This window comes from Mustela putorius, unplaced genomic scaffold (assembly GCF_011764305.1).
Source record: "Mustela putorius furo isolate JIRA1106 unplaced genomic scaffold, ASM1176430v1.1 tig00003853_pilon_pilon_pilon, whole genome shotgun sequence".
Lineage (NCBI taxonomy): Eukaryota > Metazoa > Chordata > Mammalia > Carnivora > Mustelidae > Mustela > Mustela putorius.
Genome location: NW_025422005.1, coordinates 72,380,719 through 72,405,984, shown reverse-complemented (window position 1 = coordinate 72,405,984; position 25,266 = coordinate 72,380,719). Strand labels below are relative to the sequence as shown.

Sequence of the window (25,266 nt, the reverse complement as noted above, 5' to 3'; positions counted from 1 at the left end):
CAAAGGCTTAAAATCCACCACACCCCAACTCAGTACTATATAGTATCAACTCACTGAAGCTATAGAGAGGCAAATACCAGGCTAGCAGGCTTAATGGCAATGAGGGCAGAGGGACTCAGTGCCTAGGGACTTGAGTCTGCATCAGCAAAAATTTAGGCACTGTGAGACTTAGAATATTGTGTAAGACTGATGATTCACAGACATGTGCCCCTGAAGCAAATAATACATTATATGTTAGAAAGAAAGGAAGGAAGGAAGGAAGGAAGAAAGAAAGAAAGAAAATAACAAGTCAGACCTGGGATGTAGTCTAAGCTGTAAGGAGGCAGCTTGGGAACAGAGATTTACTGGCCATTTTACTCTTCAACACTGCTCTGAGTCTCTGACTCAGGCTTCTTTCTCTTTCCTCTTGTCCCAGTTTCCCACAGTTCCCTCCCTTCTTCTCCAGAATTTAATCAAATTTTCATTCTTAATTGGCCCTGGTTTTAAAATAGTTCTATTCCACATTATTATTTCTATTATCCAATAAAGTTTGAAGTTCTTTAATATACAAGGCAAATTATTCTATTGATCAATAATCTTTAAAAAAATAAGGATAGTAAAATTAGATGAAAGATGATTTTTATTTCCTTGTGACCTATGCTTCACTCTCTATTCACCCCCTACACCCATAGATAAATAACCTTTGATGGAGAAAGGATTCCTAGACTCTTTTTGAACAAAAAATAGAATCAGTTAACCATTTCCAAAGGTCACTTTTTTTCTTCCCCCAGGGTCTCCAATAGTCTATTCTGTAGTTGAAATAAAATAAAACCATATAGCCTGTGTATGCATTAAGATAAGCCCAGAACTATGTCTTTTATGCTTTATTTAAAGCCTTATGAGAGTTATAACCATTTTTATCAAATAGCACCAAGGCAATAACTTGGAAACCTGCTTTGATAAGAATACAATCTCACATGCAATAAATTCAGTAGACTTCTTTTACAAAACTAATGTTGTGGGACAGGGATAATACGCACATTTTAATAATAACTCTTACAGTGAAAAAAGATCGCTTTGACCACTTGCAGTGGGATTTGATCTGTTGTATAATTAATCAAATGTCAAAAGGTGAAGAACTTTACAATAGGGGCTTCATATATAAAATGCAGCTTGATCTTTAGTCATAAAAAAGCAACCTATTCTGAAAAGATAAGGGGAAATAAAAATTAATCAAAGTAACTGAGCAACTGTTCATATGGACAGTTATACCAACCTCCTTTCCTTTATCTGGGGCTATTTTTCCTCTACAATAAAACAAGCTTTTTTTTTTTTTTTAACTTTGGTTCAAGTTTTGCCCTTGCCTTTGCTTTTAAAGACATTACCTTAGAGAATAATAATTTTTATTATTTTGTCCATAACCAAAGCTTAAGAGTTTCCTAACTTCCTTCCAAAAAATAGTGTTATAAAAGAATTTTTGTCTGCTTACCATGTAAAAATCTGACCTGTATTATACAAAAACTCAAGGCATTTTTAATAGTTCTGGTGTTAATTTGACTTTACTGGTATGTTTTCGTAAAGTGTAAAGGCCATGGATTTTATATCTAAGGAGGAAGGTACTCTGTACATTTGCTCATATTAATTTTGTTCCATTCTTTTTCTTGTCTGCTCTGTTTTTCCTGTTTAAAATACAGTGTGTTATGACTATAGTGAGGCAAATGATTCCTATTGAACCCAATGCTGTCAAAACTCCTTTCAATATAAGGTTGTCTCTGGCAAGTATAGGAGCAGAATATGGGGGGATAAACAGAGATGCCTGAGCAATGTTAGATACAGCAGACTTTAAGGAGCTCCTGTCTATTGCTCGTATTGCCACATAAATTCTGTGGCTTTCTTGTGTCTCTCCATCAGGTTGGTGGTCAGGTCCATTTGTGAAAAACTTTGGTGAGAATGTAAATACCTCCTTGGTCCCAGCTTTCTGAGGATTTAGTTTTGATGTATTCACTAAAATGGCATTGTTAAAGTCATCTTGAATATTCTGTAAATGTTTACTGATTCTTATTTCATAGCTGTTGGCTGAAAATAAAAAATATAAATGGAAAGGTTAAGTCACTTGGGTAAATTTTCTAGTTTACTAAAAATGACTATGAGGATAGCAACAAAACTAAAAATACCTAGAAATAAACATAACAAAAATTGCATATGAAGAAAACTTTAAAACACTACATAAAAACTCATATTGAAACCTAGACAAGAGGAAAAACTTACTGTTTTTTTGGATAGGAAAATTCAGCGTAATAAAGATGTTATTTTTCCCTAAGTTATTTGTAAATTTTACATGATTTTATTAAACCCTCTAGGGGGTGCCTGGGTGGCTCAGTCAGTTAAGTGTCTGCATTCAGCTGGGGACATGATCCTGGGGTCCTGATACCAAGCCCCACATCAGGGTCCCTGCTCAGTGGGAAGTCTGCTTCTCCCTCTGCTCCTCCCCCCGCTTGTGTGCTCCCTCTCTCTCTAGCTTTTTCTCTCTCAAATTAATAAATAAAATAAAAATATATGTTACTTAAGTCAAAGGTAAAAGTTTAGTTCTGAGTTCTGGTAAGGGATATGTGGCTTAGACTAGTTCATAACAGGTATGAACTCTAAAGAAAGCAAAACAACAACAACAACAACAACAACAACAACAAAAACCCCAAAACCCCACAAAGCTAATAAATCACTGGATTCAGGTAAAAATAGGCAGAAACCAGAGGTGTTACAATCCTTAAAAGAAGGAAATCAAGTAGGGATGATTCATGTTTGTGCAGCTTTTCCTCTTAAGGCACTTCCCTCTCCTGTACAGATATGATAGCTGGAATGGAAAGCAGCTACCTTTTGGATCTGAGAAATCAGAAGACTGAATATGGGATTGCCTGAATAACTGAAAGTTGAGGGAGCTGGAGAGGGACCACCCCCAAATCTATGCACTGACTTTTTTCAGACCGTTGGAAGACTTCCAATTATTCATGTATGTATGAAACAATAAGGGCTCAAGGGACAAACAACAGCTAGAAGGCTGAAACACTGAATAGAGTTTTATTTTAATGCTCATCAAGGGTATAGAGTTTGGAGTGTGAGTCTTGTCAATTAGAGGAGCATGGTAAATATGTGAAGATATCCATTAAAACACTGAAAGAACGATGCTTTAGGAATAAAGACTGGGTTTCAGAATTAAGGGATATGCCCTGCATTAAGAGCAAAACTGAAATAGACAAACCCTAGCCAAAAGCAAAACCAAGCCTCCTCAAATTCAAGGTGAACCAAGATATATATCAAAAAAATTTCAAAACTCTTGGGGTGTCTGGCTGGCTCAGTCAGTTGAGTGTCTAGCTTTGGCTCAGGTCATGATCTCAGGGTCCTGGAATTAAGTCCTGCATTGGGCTGTCTGCTCAGCAGGGAACCTGCTTCTTCCTTTGCCCCTCCCCACTCTCATGTGCTCACTCTCTCTCCCTCTGAAAGGAAAAGAAAGATAGGAGAAAAGAAGGAAGGAAGGAAGGAAGGAAGGAAGGAAGGAAGGAAGGAAGGAAGGAAGGAAGGAAGGAAGGAAGGAAGGAAGGAAGGAAGGAAGAAAAGGAGGAAGAGAAAATATTTCAAAACTCTTCAGAAGAGTATAACAGATTCCAGTGTCTATAATTTACTACCACATGCCCAATATACAACAGAAAAATCCCTAGACATGCAAAGAAGTAGAAAATGTAGTATCAAAAAAATATTAGTAAATAAAATGAGTCACAAATGACTGAGATCTCAAATTAATAGATGAGGACTTTAAAGTAACGACTATGAGGACCACCTGGGTGGCTCAGTCGGTTAGGCATCTGCCTTTAGTTCAGGTCATAATCCCAGGGTCCTGGGGTTGAGCCCCACATCAGGCAGGGAGCCTGATTTTCCCACTCCCTCTGCCTATTACTCCACCTGCTTCTGCTCTTTCTCTGTCAAGTAAATAAATAAAATCTTAAAAAAAAAAACATGATGAGTATGTGAAAAGTCAGTAGGACAAGTTGGAGATAGAAAATGGAGAGATAGGAAATTTGAGGAGAGATATGGAAAGTTAAAAAAAGAAGAAAATGGAAATTCTAGACTTGGAAAAAAAATGAAAAAATTCATTTGACATTAATAGCAGATTGGACACAACAGAAGAAAAAAAAAATCAGTAATCTTGAAGACAAGTTCATAAAAATCAAACTGTAGCACTCAGGACAAAAGATAAAAATTAAATACAATTTCAATGATTTTTGTGATTTACTGACATACCTATTTAGTGTATGTGGGTATAAATATAATCATATATCATATTATATCAATATTATCTAGGAAGAAAAGAAGAAAAAGAATAAAGCAGAAGTTTTTTGAAGATGTGTTAGCTGGAAATGTTTCTGGTTAAAAAGAATACAGATCTAGGAAACTCAGCAATCCCCAAATAGAATAGGCATCAGGAAAACCACACTGAGGCACATCTTGGTCAATCTGGTGAACACCAAAGATAAAAACAATTTAAAGCAGCCAAAGGGAAAGAAAGACACTCTACACTCAGGAGAATAACAGTAAGAATGATAGCTGACTTCTCATCAGAAAAAAAAAAAAAAATGGAGCCATTAGACAATGAAATAACATATTTAAAGTGCTGAAAGAAAAATTTATTGTCCTAGAATTTTATATATAGTGAAAATGTACTTTTTTTTTAAAGAGTAAAAATGTACTTTAAAACTGAAGGTGAAATGAACACATTTTCAGTAATTGAATCCTCAGAGAATTTCACCTGAAGACCTGAGCTACAAGCAAAATGGTGATAGAGAAAAATGCAGACCTACAGAAAGGAAGACTTGAAATGGTGACTATATGGGTTACTAAAAAGGGTCACTTTTTTCTCTTTAAAATTTATCAAAAAGACAATGGATTGTTTAAAACAGAAGCCATAACAATGCAATGTGGTCTTTATAAAAATATAGCAGCACAATATATGACAGCAGCATCACAAAAGATGATGGAGGGTACATGGAATTATACTTTTGAAAGATTCTCACATTATATGTGAAGTGGTATGACATTAATTCAGGGCAGTCTGTGATAGGTTAAAAAAAACTGCATGTTAGAGAAAAGCTAAATTTGGAGAAGCTGTTGGCAGGAATTTTATTATTTTGATTTTCCTTATATTGTTTTGATTCTTCAAAATTGGAGTAAGATACATATAACATAAAATTTATCATCTTAACCAATTTTAATGTGTACAGTTGAAGGTATAGTTCAGCACTTTTTAAGTGTTACATTCACACTGTTGTGCCATTTTGATTTTCAACCATGTGAATGTATTACCAATTCAAAACTAAAATTATGAATAATAAATAATTATGCAAAAATGGAAGCCACCTGTAGTACTAACCCACTCTAGTAATATGATAATTCTTATCTACAATGGCAAAAAATAAATTTAATAATGAATAGAGCAGCTTCAAAGAAGGATTTTGTTCTGAGGAATGAAAACCATAGGATATTTCAAGTTTTAGTTAAAAATGAAAATATTCTGATGACTATGTTTTGAACAGTTTCCAATAATTTTTGATAGACTATTTCTATCCTGCCTAGTAATTAGAATAAAACACCCTTAGAGACAGTTGTCAAAACAAAATAGCTTTTATATTCAAATTTATCAATCAGCTGCTTCCCTCTGAGTAAACCCACTGGGCTTCCTGAGGTGGTTCCAATATAGGGGGGCAGACATGGGTGAGAAGCTAGGCTGACCATCCTCTCTACACTCACAGTGGAACATGTCCATTGCTCTCTCTGGAGAAAGCCCGCTCCATGGTGCTTTCCCAGAGTCCTCTCCTAGATAATGAAACAAGTAATATTTCATAAGTCTTAGCATTGACAAAGGTTTTCCACATCCGCTGCTCTCTCTGTGTGAAATTGATCATCTCATTTTAAATAAAAAGGTAGGGACTCGGGAAGTTAAATGTGCTACCATGATGAATAGTTAGGAAATAGTAGTGTTGGACATGAATTCATTTCTTCCAACTCCAAATCCCATTCCTTTCTACTATGAGCACCAATTAAACTTTATGCAGAACAGCTATGCAACTGCAAAGACTCAAACTCAGTTCATGCATTCATGGAGAAGCACCTTCCACTTACAGTACTTGTTATGTTACTTCTCTCCTTGTGAGAAAGAGAAGTCAGACTGGTTCTGCGTTTTTGACCTGTTGGGTATATATCTCTAGGTTTGGTCTCTCTTTTTTCACAGTGTATTTTAGCCAATGAAAGTAGCTCTATGGCCTTGGACAAGACACTTAGACTCTCTGGGTCATTCGCTTACATTTGAAACAACGGGGTCAAACTAGCACATCTTTAAGATCTCTTCTGTCTCCAAACTGTTACAAATGTTGGCATTTATCGAACACTTAGTATGGACCAGACATCGTTTTAATCCCTCTCTGTGCCTTACTTCATTCAACTCTCTTAACAACACTCTGAGATAGCTACTCGTCCTATCTGCTTTTGCAGATTAATAATCAGAAGGTGAGAGAAATTAAGTAACTTGCCTCATTACACAGGTAAAATGTGGTGTCTGATTTCACAGCCCAATACCTTAGCACGGTGCCGTGCAGCCTCCCACTAGGCTACACTTCCTGGCTACACTCCCTCCTGTTTCTTATTTCCCAGTAACTGTGCTGCTTTTCCAGTTATTGAGGCTTACGTCTCAATTAGCATCTTTATCAGTAAATTCCTAGTAGGGAAAGTTCTGAGAAAGACTGAGGTCTGGGGCAGGAAGCTGAAGACTTGGTCCCATCTTCAGGGAGCTCTCTCAACTGTTAACAGTTGCTACTTCCTCTCTTCACTTGAAATCCAGTTCATCCCCTAAGGATTATTTTGGGTCTCTCCTACATTAAGTCCTCTTCCAGCTTATAGTATGTATAACTGAGGGATAGAGGAGGGCTAGTGGAAAGAACAATTGCTGTTATGGAACAGCTTCTTCAGAAGCAGCACATTTTCAACAATTTTTAAAGACAGTAGGTTGTAGCAATGGTTCTATAAGAACATGGTGAAACGATGTCAGAGGAAGAGTGTGAATGTCAGGCTGTTAGGCACATAGGGAAGGTAGTTAATGCAGGGAAGGAGGTACAAGATTGGCACGTTTTGGAGTCTGGCCCCACTCCAAGGGTTCTGCTTGGGTCCTGGTGTAAGAACCTGGCTTCTCCTCTGCTCCCATCCACACTGATTTCTACAGCCTTTTAATTTCTGTGGCTTCCAAGCCATACAAACGGCACTGTGTTAATCTGTGGTTTTTGACCATTTTGTGCCTTTTTTTCCCTCAGCGTATGGTTATAAATTCTTAGAGTGCAATGACCATCTTAAATTATGCTTATATAATGTTTAGTGCTGTGGTGGGCATGAACAGTAGCTTAATAAATGTATTTTCACTTTAATTACTTTTTTAAAGATTTTATTTATGTAGCACTCGATGCCAGGACTCTGGGATGGTGACCTGAGCCAAAGGTGGACGCTTTATGACCTGAGCCAAAGGTGGACGCTTTATAGACTGAGCCACCCAGGTGTTCCTAATTTCTAAAAAAGAAATACAAAGGAGATGCACAACATGCTTGGTACTCAGTTTTAGCAATTATTTTACCCCAGACTTTTAATGAAAACCCAATGAAGTAACCCATTTCCATAATGCCTAGTCTGTATACATAATGGCGGTCTGATGTTTTGTTTATTCTGCATAACGGGTCATCTTTTCTAGGATATTGTGTATAGTAAAGGGCTGCTACCTGGAAAAATACTTATATACTTGTCCATATATGAGATATTCATTTATTGCTAACAGGTTTCCTAAGAATAGTCACATTTTTTATAATTGTGAAGCCAGAGACATACCCCCATTATTTTTAACTCTGATCATAAAGGTGAGAACGCCTTTCTAGACAATAACTTGTGAGGGAAAATAGGCAATGAAACCACATGTTTATGGATTAAACAGGTACCTATTTGTTAGTTGGTCTATTCATGACTAATTTTGCTGAATTATCAGATCAGTTATGACAGTGATTTTAGCAACTTAATACACAACCAGGCACCACCCCCCTTATCTTTTGTGGTTTATGGTTTTTTATATTATAACAAGCCAGGTCTACTTCAATCATCCCTCTCATCAGTGAAGATGCATGAAGATCTCTCTATTCCATTTGGGATGCCAATTCTAAAGTCCCATATGGTTGTATTTCTTCTTTTCAAGACGTTAATAACCACTAACACTGCACACTTTCTTTCTCCTCTTTTAATTCAGCAGTGTAGTTGAAATTCCTAGGGCTCTTGAAAGAAACAGTTTCCAACAGAAATGGGAGACTGAACTTGCATTTGTCTCTTTCAGTACAGGAGGTGTTTCTAAGGGAGGCACTGAGGCAAGTGAGAACACTAGGTTCTCACGAGGTGCCACTAGGTGGCACCACTCTTATTTTTAAATATAGGTGGGAGTGCTTGTGGCTCCTTAAATCTAAATAAAAAGCTAGATAGAAGGCCTTAGCGACAAACCAGCGCCCCAGGAAACTTGGCATACTTTCTCTTCCCTCTCTGATTTTATATGCGTCACTTCGTTTCCTCTTCACGGTACCTTATGAAATAAATATTTGTAGTCCTATTTTCCGTATGAGGAAACTGAAGCCAATAGAGGCTAAGCAACTGGCCAAAGATCAAACAGCTGGACTGAAAGCCAGAGTGGGAACAATTTTTTTCCTGACATGTATATTACAGCTTTTTCCTTTATACAAAGGACATACCCATCCAAGAGTTTCAATCATTGCACATCTCCAATCTTTAAAATGGGAGAATCCTTAATTCAGAGTGTAAAGTATTTCACTTCTTTCTTCTCTGACCCAAAGAGACAGATTGGATAAAAGAGCAGGAAGACAAAGCTACAATAGAGATGTTCCTCAGGAGCACAGAATTATTTGTAGTTGAGATGCTTTCTGATGCATGTAGTAAATGGGTAAAGAATTATAAGCCAAATAAAGATGACCCAAGTTGGAAAAAGACTGGCAAAGGCCAAAGGTGGTCACTTTGACTGATATTGAAAAAGTAAGCTTTCAATAGAGAAGGTTGGTTCCTACAGGCATCTCAATCAGAGGCAACAGGAAAGAAAGTATCTAATGTATAATCAATGATAACCATGTTTTGGTGATGGCAAAGCTGTTAGAAAAATTATTCTCTGAGGAAAGTTATTTTGTTGAGTTGCTACAGGGATCAAGAAATGATGCAGGAAGCCTGAATCTAGTGTAGACCTTGGAAAAAGGAATGTTGAGAAAGAACTTCATCAGTGTTCATGCACACAAGGGTAAGAAAGCCCACCTAACAGAACTGGGTCTAGTCTCCCTAACAAAAGGGATGGCCAGAAGTGGGGGTGAAAATGGACCAAGTTTTGCATGACTTATGGGAATTATTCCCCTGTGACTTGTAAATCTTTGAATTCACTATCCACTATCTAATCTTCAGAAAACTAAATAACCTCCGGTATTTAGAAGCCCGTGCTCTGTAATGCAGAACCCATTTCTGTTGACTACACTACTCTTACATACGGTATTTATGTTTCCAGTCAAGATTGCTAGATGATCAGTGTCAGTTCTTTTACTAGGGCTTTTTCAGTTCTGGGGGAGCTGACAAGCTCCTGTTCCTACACTCCAGCATATAAGGCCCTACCAACAGCTCAAAGCTTTTCATAACAACCCTCTGCAGCTTGGTTGGCTCAAAGCCCTCAAAGCTATTTTTACCCAGCAAACCCCTGACATAGTTATTAGAAACGCTACCTGGTAGAAACACAGGGAGTGAAACAAGAAACCTACCCTGGCCTTGGTCATAGTCTTCTCCAGGTGCTGTCCAAGATAAAGTCACCTCCTCTTCCACTTTGACAGCATGCAGGTCAGTGATTTTGCAAGGTGGAAACACATCAGGATGGGGGCCGGCTGGAACTCCTAGCACGGAAAAGGAGCCTCCGGAACTTATTCGGCTAAAGCCCCATTTTTGCTCCTCCTCACTCCTGCCTGCTGATTTTCTTGGGGTATTCATTTGAATGTTGCCTGTGACCAAGAAAAGAACAGCCAAAAACAACAAGTAACCCTTTCCCAAATAGCTTGTTTTTGAGAGATTCCGGAGAGACATTTTAAAAACTTTTTTTGGGGACACCTGGGTGGCTCAGTGGCTTAAGCCACTGCTTTCGGCTCAGGTCATGATCTCAGGGTCCCTGGGATCGAGTCCCACATCAGGCTCTTTGCTCAGCAGGAAGCCTTCTTCCCACCCACCCCCCCCAGCCTGCCTCTCTGCCTACTTGTGATCTCTCTCTTTGTCAAATAAATAAATGAAAATCTTTAAAAAAAAACAACACAACCTTTTTTTCTTTACGACATCCTTAGAATAATTGAATTTGTTTTTTCCACAATTCATTCATTCATTTGTTCATTCATTCATTCATCCATCCTTTCACTAAATAAATATTTTGAGGGTAGTAATCACAGATAAAAGAGTATCCCTCTTAGAATTTATAGTCATACTAATAAAACTATGTTTATAAGTCATGATAAACATAAGAAAAAAAGACAGGGTGCTGTGAAGAAAAATAACACAGGTACATAATTTATAGTGTTCTCAAGGAAGTAACATTTAAAGGCATCCTAAAGGGTGAGTAGGAGTCAGCCAGGCAGAGTGGAAGTATAATATCTCAGGCAGAGGGAACAGGTTGTGTAAAAACTCTGAGGTCCTAAAAAGCCTTGAAATTAGAAAAAATTTAAAACAAGGAGGCAAGTAGTTTAAGACCAGAGAAGACTCATAGAGGCTCGTAAAGGCCCTTGCAACCTACTCTAATGATTTTAGAGTTTAATCTTACAAGCTGTGGGGAAGCAGGGCAGTGACATGACCCCATTTCTTCCTAACAGGTCACTGTGGCTGCTCTCATTAGAGAATGGGCAAACACTGGGCTGTTGAGATAGCCACTGCAACAGTCCAGACAGGGTAACATGGCAGGGTGGGCTGGGTGACGGCAGTGGGGAGGAAGACAGAAGTAGGCAGTTTGAGATGTGATTTGGAAATAAAATCAATACAAGCTGGTGATAGGTTTGAGTATGGAATGGTGAAGGAGAGAAAGTTGGTAGGGGAAAAAAAAAAAAAAAAAAAAGAAAGAAAGAAGAAAAGAAAGAAACCGCTCCCAGATTTCTAAAATGAGCAACTTGGAAGGAGAAGCAAGCTAAAGGGAAGGAGACTGGTTTGTGATTCCTTTAAAATATCTATTTGAAGATGACAAGGAGCCAGTTAGACATGGATTTCTAGCTCAAAAAAGAGATTTTATTTAGATTTAATAATTTTAAACTTATGAATTGGGAAGTTATTAGCCTATAGATATTATTAAACCCATACGGGTTAATGAGGTTACCTAATAACAATTTGAACTGTAATGATCAATAGCATTTATTGAGTCCTTGGCTCACTACTTGCCAGGTACTTATTTATCTTACATATATCGACTATTTAATTTTCCTAGCAATGCTAGAGGAGAGTACAGTTATTACAGCCCCCCTTTTCAAGATGATGCAGCTAAAGCAAACAGAAACTAAGTAACTTGCCCAAAGCCACACAGCTAGCAGTAGATGGAGGAGCAAGGTTCCGAACCCAGGCAGAGTGGCTCCAGGTGATAGGGTAAGAAGTTTAGACCTGAGCTCTGAGAACTGCCAACACTTAGAGGCTTGATAGAAAAGGAGGAGCCAGAAAAGGAGCCTGACTCCCCCGCCAATCCAAAAAAAAGAAAATCCAGAGCATAAGAGGTAATTGTAGAAGCCAAGAGATGACAAAGACAAAATCAATCAGTTGTGACAGACACTGCTGAGAACTGACATATATTCTTTGGACTTAACAGCAGAGTGGTCACAGGTGACTAGGGCTAGAGCTTGGGTGGAAGTCAGACTGCGGTGAACAAAGTCAAAATTGGAGGTGAGAAAATGTCGGCAGCAAGTTTAGACTAATGTCAAGGAAGTTGATGACAGGGAGGTGGACAGTATCTGAAGGGAGACAAACAATAAATTTTTTTAAAAATATGGGATGATAATTCATGCTTGAATGCTGCTCAGAGGGGTCGGTAGAGTGGGCCCATGAAAGGGTGAGCTCTCAAGGCCTCTGGATGGGATCCAGAGCAGATCCAGCAGAGACACTGGCCTTTGGAGAGGAGAAGGGTGCACTCTTGTGTCTGGAGATTTGGTGGCATGAAAATAGAGCAGCTCCCATTATTTAATGAAGTGTGTGCTCAAAGTGGTCTTCTAAAAGTGAACTGATAAAGTGAATGTTATATTTAGTAGACATGCCTAGGGAAGCCTACCTTTTTCTTTCTGTGCTGCTCAGAGCCTCTACAAAATACACAAATAAAAAATACAGTTGAATATTACTTTTCCAGTCTCACTGAATACTAGATGCTGATATGTGTATCCTTCAGACACATAGATTTTAGAAAGATATCAGACAAAAAGGAAGCCTTCAAGCTCTTCAGTAGGAATCAAGTCTTATTCTGCTGGCCATCCCAAGTTCCTAGGACTAAGCCTATCACCTAGTAAGCCTTCAAATATGTTTGAAGTATAAATGAAAGAAGGGATATTTATTTATAACTAAAGTATTATATCTATATGTGAAATCATATCCACGCTGTAAAGCCATGTTACCTTGCAATTTAATTTACACAGGTTTTGATGTAAACCAAAGTAAATACACAGGAAAGTAAATTATATTTTAGGCAAAACTAAAATTATCAGGAGATGCAAATTCACTGGAGCATCTTGATTATTTTCTACTTAAGGGTACTTAAAAACCAAAAATCTGGAATCATGTATATGGAATATAAGTTATATATGGAATATAATTAGTTATAAGCTGCTAAAATTCATGAAAAGTGTTCATAAAGATTCTGCAGTTTTGGAAATAAGAATGTTAAGAAATGCTTTCTGAGATTGTTTAAAATGATTACAGAGTATTTTTGTTTGTCTTCATTCTTCACACACTTCATTAGATAATGGGAGCTGCTCTGTTTTCGTGCCACTAAATACTTTAACCACTGCTTCCCTTCAGGAACTATAACAATGGTGTTAAGAAAAGACGTATATCTTCTATTTATTTGGTGCTTTTCCCTTAAAGGAAGAAGCACATCTTCAGGAATCAGTCAGTTGTCTGTAACATCCAAATTCACATTTATTCAGGAACTCATTTTTGTGTGGATTGTTTGGGCTGTTTGCTTCCTTCTTTCAACTGCTATCAACTTTTGCCTCTTTTTCTTGCCTAAACCTCGATAGAGGAAATACAGGAGCTGTGAGTGAGAAAAAAAAAAATCAATAAATTTCTTTTAATTGTCAATAATTTTGATGAAACAGCCACAAGAAAGAGGTCAAAATAATGACTAAAATGAATATACCAAATATCTGTGGGAGTTATCTATTGCCTTCCTGATTGACTACTTTGAATCACTGAGGATTGAAGAGATAGCACAAATTAGATATTACTTAAGCATAAAGGGTTTTTTAAAAAATTTTATTTGATATATAGAGAGAGATCACAAGTAGGCAGAGAGGCAGGCAGAAGAGAGGGGGAAGCAGGCTCCCCGCTGAGCAGAGAGCCCGATGTGGGGCTTGATCCCAGGACCCTGAGATCATGACCTGAGCTGAAGGCAGAGGCTTAACCCACTGAGCCACCCAGGCACCCCAAACGTAAAGGGTTTTGAAATTCCATCTCTCTTTCTCATTCTCTTCTTACTCTCTCTCTCTCTCTCTCACACACACACACACACACACACGCACACACACACATACACCCAGATATATATATATATATATATATATATATATATATATATATATATTAAATGATGTTACTCAAATAATGGTGCTCATGATTCTTACCATTTGCTATGTAACCTGGTACGTACATAGCACGACTCCCTGGAATAGAATAGGCTAGGCCGCTTAGGCTGGGGGAGTGACTGACATGCACTTTCAAGCTATATCTACCATTTGCAGCAAAGGAGAAAAAATATCTTGAGTAAATTCCATCATTTTTTATAATATCAGCACCTGCATATATAAAAAGAAAGCTCAATATCACCACTTGTCATCACAGTTGATTACTAATATTTGATTAAATCATTAAATAATAAGCTTTACACTGATTCTTTCTTCCCATTTTAGCAAATCCAGTCATGGTCATAGCTACTTTTAATATTAAAATCCAACAGTTCCTTAACTTCTCCCTGTGATTCCTTAACCTCTAAAAAATTATTTTCTGAAGGTGAATGAATTGGGCTTCAGTGCTAATAAAACATTTAATAATCATGTTTAGAGCTCTCCTTCTTACCACTGAAAATACTAGTTTCTCATGGAAATCAAACATATTCTTTTTGCTTATGGTTATAGACTCTTTAAGATAAAAGCTATTCTGTTCCAGGAAATAAATATAGATGCATATATACACATTTCATATAATTTCAAGGGATTTATAAACACCCCAGAGCCCTGATGAAAAAAAATCTGGTAGTTTAAAAGGTAATGTGAAATTAATTTCCTCATTAGTGGGTACATGGAACTGTTGTTCTAGATTCTGAGGGGTTTGCTGGCTTGGGGTTTGACAGGCTTTGGTTCCATCCACTGTGATTTGCTTCAGGAGGCATTTGGAAAGCTTGGCCAGTGCTAGACTTTCCTTGAAGAGCAGTTCAATTGCGAACCAAGTCCATGGCTGAATACTGGGGAGGCCCAGACTTCAGGATAGCTGTGCAAGGTATAGCTTAGCCCAAGTGCAGAACACATTCACTCTTCAAGTGCAGTCGCCCGCCCCGCCCCCACCCCCAGGCAAATGGCTTGTCCTATCTTGGAGTCAGTTCACACCACACACTCTGCCTTGGCCCCTAGCTCTGTATCACTACTAAAGTGCTCTCAACTCCCCACTGCAAAGGCAGGGCTACTCCTTAACGTGAGAAAAGTAGGAGTATATTGAATTAAAATAAAAAGTGCTGAGCAACTTATTCTCATAATAGGTCTAAAAATTTTTTATCTATTGGAAAGAAATAAAATCTTGGTATTTAGTGGTTTACTGGTTAATTAGGTCAATCTATTTGTTAAGAAATGATAAAGGAAAATCTCTCCAAGCCACAGTTACTACATCCACCTCTTTTAATCCCTGATTCAGAAAGAAATGGGAAAGAACACTAGCTTGGAGGTCGTGGGACTTGGTTTTAAGGTCTGGATTCATGAGGTAGTAGCGGTGAAATAATCTCTCTGACCCGCAGTTTCTACATCTATAAAGCAGGGGCAACTTATCTCACAAGACTGTTGCATTTTTTAATCTCAGAGTGTTCACGAGAAAGCACATTTTAAATTATAAGGCACTTCATAAGTATACATTTTATTATTGTTCATGAATCTAACAGCATATAAATACTACTTCCATTATAAAAATAAGTTTTAGCTATGTGTTAAGTATTGGGGGGGGGGGAACCTAAATTTATACTTTCGTGCCTAGGCAATACTTTCCATTGTTTCTTTCATTAGAGTATAATATTTTTTTGAGTGAAAGAGTGTGAGCAGGAGGAGGGACAGAGGGAGAGGGGGAGAGAGAGAATCTTAAGTAGGCTCCATGCCCAGCGCATACCCAACACTGGGCTTGATCTCATCAGGCTGAGATCATTACCTGAGCCACAATCAAGAGTCTGACCCTTAATCAACTGAGCCACCAGGCACCCCTAGAGTATAAATTTAGACATCAAATAAATGAAATGGTTCCAGGGAATAAATATAAAAGCTGCTGGGTTGACTCAGGTGATCTCTCCTAAGAGAACAGGATCTATTCTCCAGGCTAGCCCGCAGGTTGAAGCAAAGGAGAAGCGTTCTGCAAAGTGTATTTTGGGACTATATACAGAAACTAAAAGGTGTGGCCATGGATAAGCAATCAGAGCACGAGACATTCATTTGGATCCATTCCAACAGGCAAAATGAGAGGACTTCTCTGCTGTTCCTCTGAGGTAGATTTGAACTAAAATCCTTTGAATGAACTTTTGTCTCACAGACATCATAGGGGATTGCCATAGCAAGATGCTAGCAGCTTGCCAAAACCAAGACTCTTGAAAAAATCATTATCTTTCAAACACCAGAGTGCAGGAGTGTGGTTTATTAGGAGATCAAATACTTGTGGCTACCCACATAGATTCTGAGATTCTGTTGTCCTTCTGAGAATTTAATTTAGGTAAAGAACAGAACAGAAAGGATAAAACAACAAAGGAGTTTGTTTTTAAGTCAAAAGGAGTCAGAAAGAGTCTAGAAGCTGCTATTTCCCGGCCTGATGCTGTGCTGTGTGTGAGGTGTGATGACGAGGTTCTGAACTCCATGTGCAGAATGAGTGCTTGAAGCAGGGTTTGTTTTTTTTCTTTCTTTGACTTTGTTTTCCCAGTGGTGGGAAAACCTCCATTATGATTCCACTAGGCTTGCTGGCCTGATCATCTTGTGAACAAATCACACATGTAAACTCATAAACACAGTCTCTTCCCTCTTATCATCCCTGCTGCTTGGCTAAAGAATAGTCTGGGGTTATCTCCTGGGTCATACAAGCAGTTTCCAATTTTCTCTTCACTCCTGGGCCTGAGGAGATCACCACTGCATCTTACTTCTTGAGTTTTCATTTGCTATTTTAATTGTCCAATCTTGTTATTTCAGTGAATAATACAGCTGGCAAACCTTAGAGGAATATGGCCATGTCCCGAGGACATAAAAGCCTGTTCTCTGTGACCTCGATGAGCTGCTAGTGTCACTGGCCAAACAAAAACTAAGACCTAGGTGTCAAGCTACTTCCTCCCACCCTTTTGTCCACCCCACAGCCACACCAAGGAACCTGAAGGATACTTCCCGAGTTCACATTCTCTTTCCTTGTGCAGCTGGGACCCATAACTACTCAGTACGTCAGTGACTCTCTTCAGGACTTGAAAATCTCAAATGATTCGATGAGAAAAATAATCAAATTGAAGGACTTTTACAGATAAGTTTAAGATTGATATGGCAGCATCATAACACAACAGCTCTTGAGAACGCGAAAAAAGACAAAAACGACATGACATTCCTAGTTACCTGCTCCATTGTCAAAAAGGTCCAGTGCAACAGGGTCTGCAGCCTCTGGCTCAATTATAGCGGTTACAGTGGCATTAAGAATGGGATAAATCCCCTTTCTCACATTTGCATAAATCATCACTGGATGGGGGAAACGGGTGCTATCTCTTTCCACAAAGGCTTCCACAGTAGCAGGGGGCCTGGCTGAGCTGGAGGCACGAGAGGTCACTGTCACTTTCAAGGCTTGACGAGAATGGTGGGTATTGTTCAGAGTGTAGGTCCAGAGCCCAGGCTGCAAAACAAAGTCTTTTTGTTTTGTCACATGTGAAGGAAAAAACCAACCCTTAATTTTAGCACATAAGTCTAAGCTCCTAGGGGTTTTAATCTTATTTTGTTGATGCTGTATCTTCTGAATTAACTACAGAAGAATGTCAGGAAAAGTAAGATCTGTTAAGGAATAACAATTCACTGTTTACATGGCTTTCACAGAACAACCCACTTTTATTGTTAGGTAACTCTTTAGGGAATTATACCATGAACTTCTTTGTAGGGAAGACATATTTTAATTCACATTTTTAGAAAATAATGATGTGTCTGGCTTCAAAGTATTTTGTAAATATTAATTTGAGCCTCTTCACCCAAAAGAAATTTCAATGTTTTTATTCCTTTTCTACAATTGAAAAAATTACAGTAAGCTAAGTCGATGATTATGATTTATGTGAATTCGATTAAAAAGCAATAGTATCCTTCCTTCCTTTCATGTCCTTCAACCCCCACCCTGATATCCAGAAATCTCAAGCAACAAAACCCACATACACTACTGAAGACCAAGAAATGGAATACAGTTTTTTAATAAACCAGTATTCTACAATGTCTGTGCTGAGGAATATATAGAAATATTTCTAACTACCATTGTCTTTTACCTGTCTAGGTAGCCTGGGGAAAACCTGCAAAAGAATATCAGAAAGAAAGAAAAAAAAAGCTTAAACTGCAAATAACAGAAATTTGTTCTTTGGATAAGATTAATATAAATATCCTTTTTTCCCATTCTTGCTGTTGCTTTTTTTTTATTTTTAATTTTTAGAGAGAGAAAGAAAGAGAGAGAGAGAGTGAGCATGCACAAGTGGGGGGAGGGGCACATGGTGGGGGGGAGAGAGAGACTCTCAAGCAGGCTCCACACTCAGCACGGAGCCTAATGCAGGGCTCTGTCTCATAACCGTGAGATCATGAACTGAGCCTAAACCAAGAGTTGGTGGCCCAACTGACTGAGCTTCCCACACATCCCACTGTTGCTTCTTATTAAACCCTAGAAGTAACAGGGGGAACACAGTAGAGCATGAGAGGAAAGAGAAAACAGCAAGTGGTTAAGTTTTGACTCAATGTGGAAAGTAAAGATGCTACCACACCCTACCCAGCCTACTTCATTGGGATTCATGTGCTTGGCTATTTTCCTCTGAGGGCATAATTCAAGTATTAAGATCATCTATTTATTCTTTTCTTTCTTTCTTTCTTTTTTTATAATCATAACATCAGTAACAGACACTTAATACAAATTTCCATATCAAAACCTTCTCTTTGGATGTAATGTTTGTTTTGCTACAGGGCACCTAATGCAGACTAAGAGGTCAGGCAAAGGCAAAAAAATAGGTAGTGTTCTTGGTTTTTATACAAAGAACATGACGTGGAAAGAACATGATGAGTTGAGAAAAAAGTAAGGAGGAGCAGAGCAGAAAGTGTTTGGGAAGAGGATTAAGAAATTAGCTTGGGCAAAAGTCATAACATAAATGGCCTGATATATATCAGTAATCACATGGATTTTATCCTGAGACCACCAATGAATTTTGAATAGGAGATAGGTTTAATCAGATGCTTCAGAAGAATCAGTGGGGTAGAGATGAAGCCCAGATGCAGGGAAGCCCCAGCAGAGGCTGCAACAGGGATCTGGGACCCAAGAGAACCGATAGTGCTGAGGAAGGACTGCACTTGGGCAGTGTACGAATGGACCTTGTTAATTCACCACCCCGCTGAGAACCACTAGTGGTTCTGTTTTGCTTTAGGACTCAAGCTCTTCTTGCTTTTTTGGGCATACAGAGCCCTTGCTGACATGGCTCCTGTTTGTGTCTAACCTCATCACTTCCTCTCTTTCTTTCCCCTAAATCTCCACCTTCCATGCTGCTGTGTAGTTCATCCATGTTGACCTACTTGTAGTTCTATGAAGAGCTATATTCTCTTTTTTTCTGAGCCTTTCTATGTGCTATTTCCTCTGCTGAGAATGTCGTTGACACCTCTGGCCTCTTTATCCTTCATATTTCCATTTTGATGTTTCAACTTCAAGAAGCAGTCACCTTCCCCCAAAGCCTGTGCATCATTCCTATATGCTGAGTACGCTGTTCTCATTCCTACCAGGTTATTTTATTGTAAAGCACCCAGAACAAGACCCAGCACATAGCAGATTCTCAAAAACATGTATTGCATATATTCATATTATAAATTCTAGGCATAGTTGTTTTGGTTTTTTTTTTTTTTTTTTTTTTTTTTTTTTGCTAAGCATATAGATAACTGTGTGAATTTTGCAAAGAAGAAAGTAAGCAAAAAAATTATTTGTACTATGCACATGTTAATTTCTACTATGAAGAGAGAAGACTTTGATATCCATTATTTGATGTTTTGAACATACCTTAGTTGTTTCTCTTAATTTTTAACATTCACAAAATGTGTTTGTATGAATTTAAAGTAAAATTTTGATCAGGATAGGATTTCTTTATAAAGTACACTTAATTACGTGATTCAACTGAAAGTTATGTACTTATCTACGAGTCATCATTATGAACAAGCTCACAGTACCTACCTCAGCAGTTCCTGGAACACAGAGACAAGCAGTCTGCAAAGATGGATTGGTGGCAAAATTATTTGTGTAGTATTTTCTTCCATTAGGATCAAGTAATAAAATCTCAGGGGGGCCACTGGTCTGCCATGTGACTAGAAAGGTAGTGTCATTGCCCACACTGTTATCCACAGTCACAGAGTCTTTCAATTGATGGTGAGGTTTAACATTTTCACCTGTACTTTGGAGCTGTTTGAGAAAATACACATATATGTGAAAGTTTCTAGTGTAAGCATAAACTTTTCATCTTTTTCTTTATTTCTGGGCAAACACAAATAACTGGGCAAAAATAAAAATAATTTATTGACATGTACGATATTTAGATAAATTACTTTTCATAAAAACACCTTGCCAAAGCAAAATGTTATATACTATAGGAGTACAAAAGATATAAAATATTATATTACAGTTAATGCAAGTGTCCCTTCGTTATTTTTTACGGAGAGATTTTAGCTGTTCTCATACTAGTTCTTATCCAAATCAACATTAGCCTCAGCAATTATAATAACAAGCTTCTTAAAATTTTTTTGTTTGTGAGTGTGCCGAAGGGTTTAATTTATACATTATCTCTTCAGATACTTTTATGGGCACAGAGCCTAGTGGGAGGCTTAAACTCATGACTCTGAAATCAAGACCTGAGCTGAGATCAAGCCAACTCTCAAATGATGGAGCCACCTGGGCACCCCTACTTTTATATATTTTAATAAGGAATAAAACACTGAGTTTCAGGGGTCTTGGGTACATTAAAATTATTATTTAACCATTCACCATAAGCCATGTGCACACACGTGTGTGTGTATGTATACAACACATACAGAGTGCAAGCCCATGACAGCACTGTGCGAAATGCTTTACATATATTATCTCACTTAATCCTCATGAAAACCCTCTGAGGTGAGTACTTTTGTTATCCACATCCACAGATGAGAAGACCGCAGCTTAGAGAAGTCCTGTGTCCAGTTGTCACATGGCAAGGAGTCGACACTGGGATAGAGCCCAGGCAAGCTGACATCAGAGACCCCACACTTAATCACTGTGTAGTCACAACAGACACAAGTCAGTAAATAACTTGGAAAATTTTTATTTATTAAATAAACATGCTGCGTAATGTTCTGTAATACTGCCCAAACTTGGAAGCATGTAAAATTTTTGGTAGATGACAGCAGAAACACTGTGGATTATTTGTTGAAGTCTATTTTACAAGTGTTTGTGGACTGCTGACTACCAGGACACATTCTGTGCTGGGCCTGAGCTGTTGAAGAGGATTTAGGTATAGTTTCTGCCCAAGGTCTAGTGAGATTAATGACATATAACTGGGGAGCGGTGGCCAAGTTTGGGAACATGAGGCTAGTTTGAGCCGTATGAATAATATTTTGTTAAATTTTTAAAAAACTTTCTTGAACATTTGTTTTTATTTCACATTATTAAAGAAGAAATTACATGGTAGATTATTTGGAAGAGCCCATTGCAATCTAATTTATAATATATGTTCTCATTTATGGTTCACCTTTTCTCACTTCTAATGATGGAATTGTGGCTATTGCCTTACAGTGTACACATAATCTTCATGTTAAATATTTTCTAAGAATAATTTAACTGCCTCCGTTGTTCCCATCAAGTCATTAACTTAGCAGGTTCACTTACCATCTGTAAGGAAACAGCAGATAAAATTTTGTCCAAACCCTCAGTTAGGTTCAAAATATCTTTAAAGCGCCTAGAAAAACTCTGGCCCTTTGAAAATGGCTTGATTTGAGGAAGCCTTTGTGAGCAAAGTCTAGTAAATTGCAGTAGTCAAAGAGATATTTAAATTTTTTTAGAATTTAATGAAATAGTTGATACTGGTAATATGAGGGAGGAGCTTCAAAGAAGTTTTTAAAGAAGCCAAAAATGGTAAAAGATTACGACTGATGAAAGTTATTATAGAACTAAAACTGAAGACACGGTTTCTTACTTTTCTTCTTGGCCTTACTTCCTCCCCACCTCCACCCTCATTTTGAGCTTTTAGGAAGGAGCACGCTCTGCTTCCAGACCTTAAAAGGCTGAGATAGCAATTGGAGATTACTCCTAGGGTGAAGAAAAGCAGACATCAGGTAAAAGTGAATCTGGGCTTTGGTGAGACCAAGAAGCTCATTAAAAGCCTTCTGTCTGGGCGCCTGGGTGGCTCAGTGGGTTGAGCCTCTGCCTTTTGCTCAGGGATTTCAGAGTCAGTGATTTCAGGGTCCTGGGATCAGGGCCCTAGTCGGGCTCTCTGCTTGGCAGGGAGCCTGCTTCCCCCTCTCTCTCTGCCTGCCTCTCCCTCTCTGCCTGCTTGTGATCTCTCTCTCTCTCTCTGTCAAATAAATAAAATCTTTAAAAAAAGAAAGCCTTCTGTGCAAGAATCACTACGTATTCAAATAAGATTAATGAGGCAGTTTGCAAAATTCATCTATTTTTCTTGCTTCCTCCTCCCTGCCCCTCCAGCCCAGTCTGTAGGTGTAGCACCAAGCAGAACCTGACCTGAAAATGTTGTTGAAAAATGTCTCCGGTTCCAGGAGAAATTCTACTGAACGCATCAATCATGCTGTTGGAGTTTGAGTCATCTGGAACAAAGAACTTTAAACCTCCTGAAATACGTGATTAGGATGTTAACTATTAAAATGTATAAAATAAAACGAAAAATAACACGTTAGGTCTTTTTCAACAACCTTTCTTATGGGGAAGGAGTTGGGCTTGACTTGCTTTGCATAGTATCCTACCGGCCACATGGTAAGCAGCAGAGGTGAGTGGTTTTATCTGTTTTGTTTACAGCCATAATGTCAAGGTCTAAGCCTCTATCTGGTATAGGATAGATATTTATTAAATATTCTTGTAAATAAAGTAATTTCTAGACAGCCTAGGGTAATTGCTATCTATCATTGCTATATATTTACATTTTCGTTTATATTCTGAAAACATTGCTTTCAATAGTAATTCAATAAAATCCAGTTTTCAGTTTTTAAGTCAGAAATAGTCATTTTTATTAATTATAAGGAATATAAGATAAAATTATTTCATGCCTCATTTGGAACAAAAAAATATGTATCTTACAATATGGTATGTGTCCTTATCATGGAAGTTAGTGCATTTAATCTTAAAAATTTTTACCTCTGTGATTATATATGATCAGATTGGTTTAACAAAGAAATGATAAAATTATATTTTCATTGTATCTATATAATTGGCACCTTCTAAGGAAAATATTTAAAAGTTAGGAAAATTTGGGGCACCTTGGTGTTTCAGTTGGTTGGGTGTCCAACTCTTGATTTTGGCTCAGGTCATGATCTCAAGGTCTTGAGATAGTCCACTGGGAGTGGAATCTGCTTGAGATTCCTTTCCTTCTACCCCTTCCCCACCCCCTTCTCTCTCTCCCTCTCTTAAAAAAAAAAAAAAAAAGTCTGCAAAATTTTGGCAGATTTTAACAATGATTTCTGTGTTGTTTTCCTTAAGATAACTGTTTCTATATTTTTTCCACTTAGGCCACACATTTTATTGACATCATCTAAGCTTCATGGTTGTGCTTTAAATATTCAAGTACTCTAAACTATAAATTTGTAGAAATATATTTACCTGTACGATGTGATAATTCCTCTAGATTTTCAACCACAGATGAACCCAGGGCAATGGAATGAATGGTTGAACCACTGCTGAGCACGGTGAGTAAACAGTTGCCAACATGCTCATCATCTCCACTAGTCACTAATATCATCACAGAGCCATAGGCTTTTCCATTCAGTTTTTCAACCACCTGAACACAGAGTACCAGTCATTTAGAAGGAAATATAATTCAAATCTTCTTATTAAACAGAAGAATTAACTCATTCCAGATTCTCCACCTTTGAGGCATATGCCTCTTTGAGGTCTTCTGTGGCTTGCTGCTCTCCATGCCCATCCCCATTCCGTCCTCAACTCACTCCATTCCAGGACACAGGACTTGTCACCCTACATGCCATTACTGGTTTGCTTGTGGAGAGGGACTCTTCCTGTTCGAATCATCACAGCATGCCCCTGGTTTAGAATAGGGTCCATGATAGAGGATATGGGGGCACATTCTTATGTGTTATCACTGCCTCTGATGTCCAGTGAATGACCACTAAGAGGACTTCTCAACCTTGGCTATGCATTAGAATTAGATAGGTCTAGAATGACTACACACAGAAGACAGACAAGCTGATTTTGACCAGAAAACCTGGTAAAAATGGCTATAGTTGGGACAGTCCCAGAATGGATAGGGACAATGTTAGAAATTGTCTAGATGATGCTGAAGTCCCCCAGTCTTGACCATTGTATTTATTATTTATTTACTCATTCCTTCAATAAGCATTTATTGAGCAACTATTACGTGACAGGTACTTTGCTAGACACATAGGGCTTAATGCTAAATAAGATATGGTTCCTGACCTTAAAATAATCCATCGCTACTCTCTTACAGTTAAGGCTGTTATGACCACACTGTAACAGATAACCCCAAATCAGAATCTGTTATCAGAACAGATAACCCCAAAACAGATAACCACAAAATGAAGGAAAGAAAGTGATGGTGATTTGAGGCAGGGGGTGCTCTACTGTACCTCAAATCCCTTCTTAAGCCCTGAGCAAATGCTGGTTTCTGCTTCTGCTGACACAGTCATAGGCAGATGTGAAACCAACAGCTTTCGGTCATCGTCGCTGTTAATTTGGTGTAGCTGGGCTCTGATCTCCCCTTTGCTGTTGAAACTGACGATGCCCACAAAGGTAAGGATTTCAACAATATGCATCAAGTAGAATTCTGCTGCTTGTTGCAGTTTAAGGAGTCTTTCAGCCTATGTCCCAAAAAGGAAAAAAAAGAAAGAAAAATAATAACATTTGGTTGTAGATGAAAGTATGACTAAACAACTCCATCAGCAAATATTTATGCGAATCATTTAGCAATGTCAGATTGTAATTTTTTGAGCTATAAAGTGTGATGCAATGCTGGAATCTTGTTTGATTAATTGCAAAAAATAAATGCTTTTCAAGGAGGGGGGCATGGTTTAGAACCCTGCTTACATTTACCACTATCTAAGAACACATCATCCCACTCTTTCTCTCCAACTCAGAATTCAAGATCTCTGAAACCAGTTAAAACCAGATTTGTAACTGCTTCTTTTAAAATCCAGTCTGGGTAACAGGAGACACTGCAAAGAGACCTGATAATAGAGAGAGGTAGCAGTTAGGATATGTGTGCTCACACTATGCTCTGTTACTGTGGTCATCTTAGACTGGGCACTTCAT

General features: G+C 38.1%; 1 protein-coding gene across 1 annotated transcript in view; it reads right to left on the bottom strand.

Annotated features, from left to right (window-relative positions):
• Positions 1-826: 826 nt before the first annotated feature.
• CLCA2 (chloride channel accessory 2) overlaps positions 827-25,266 on the bottom strand; it is a 38,187-nt gene continuing 13,747 nt past the window's right edge. The window contains exons 7-14 of the mRNA XM_004752661.3: positions 24,585-24,815; positions 23,584-23,761; positions 22,495-22,601; positions 19,963-20,187; positions 17,136-17,406; positions 13,929-14,099; positions 9,849-10,082; positions 827-2,055 (exon numbers count right to left, since the gene is read on the bottom strand). Coding sequence (XP_004752718.1) covers positions 1,613-2,055; positions 9,849-10,082; positions 13,929-14,099; positions 17,136-17,406; positions 19,963-20,187; positions 22,495-22,601; positions 23,584-23,761; positions 24,585-24,815 — 1,860 coding nt within the window. The 3' untranslated portion in view covers positions 827-1,612. The remainder of the gene's footprint in view (positions 2,056-9,848; positions 10,083-13,928; positions 14,100-17,135; positions 17,407-19,962; positions 20,188-22,494; positions 22,602-23,583; positions 23,762-24,584; positions 24,816-25,266) is intronic.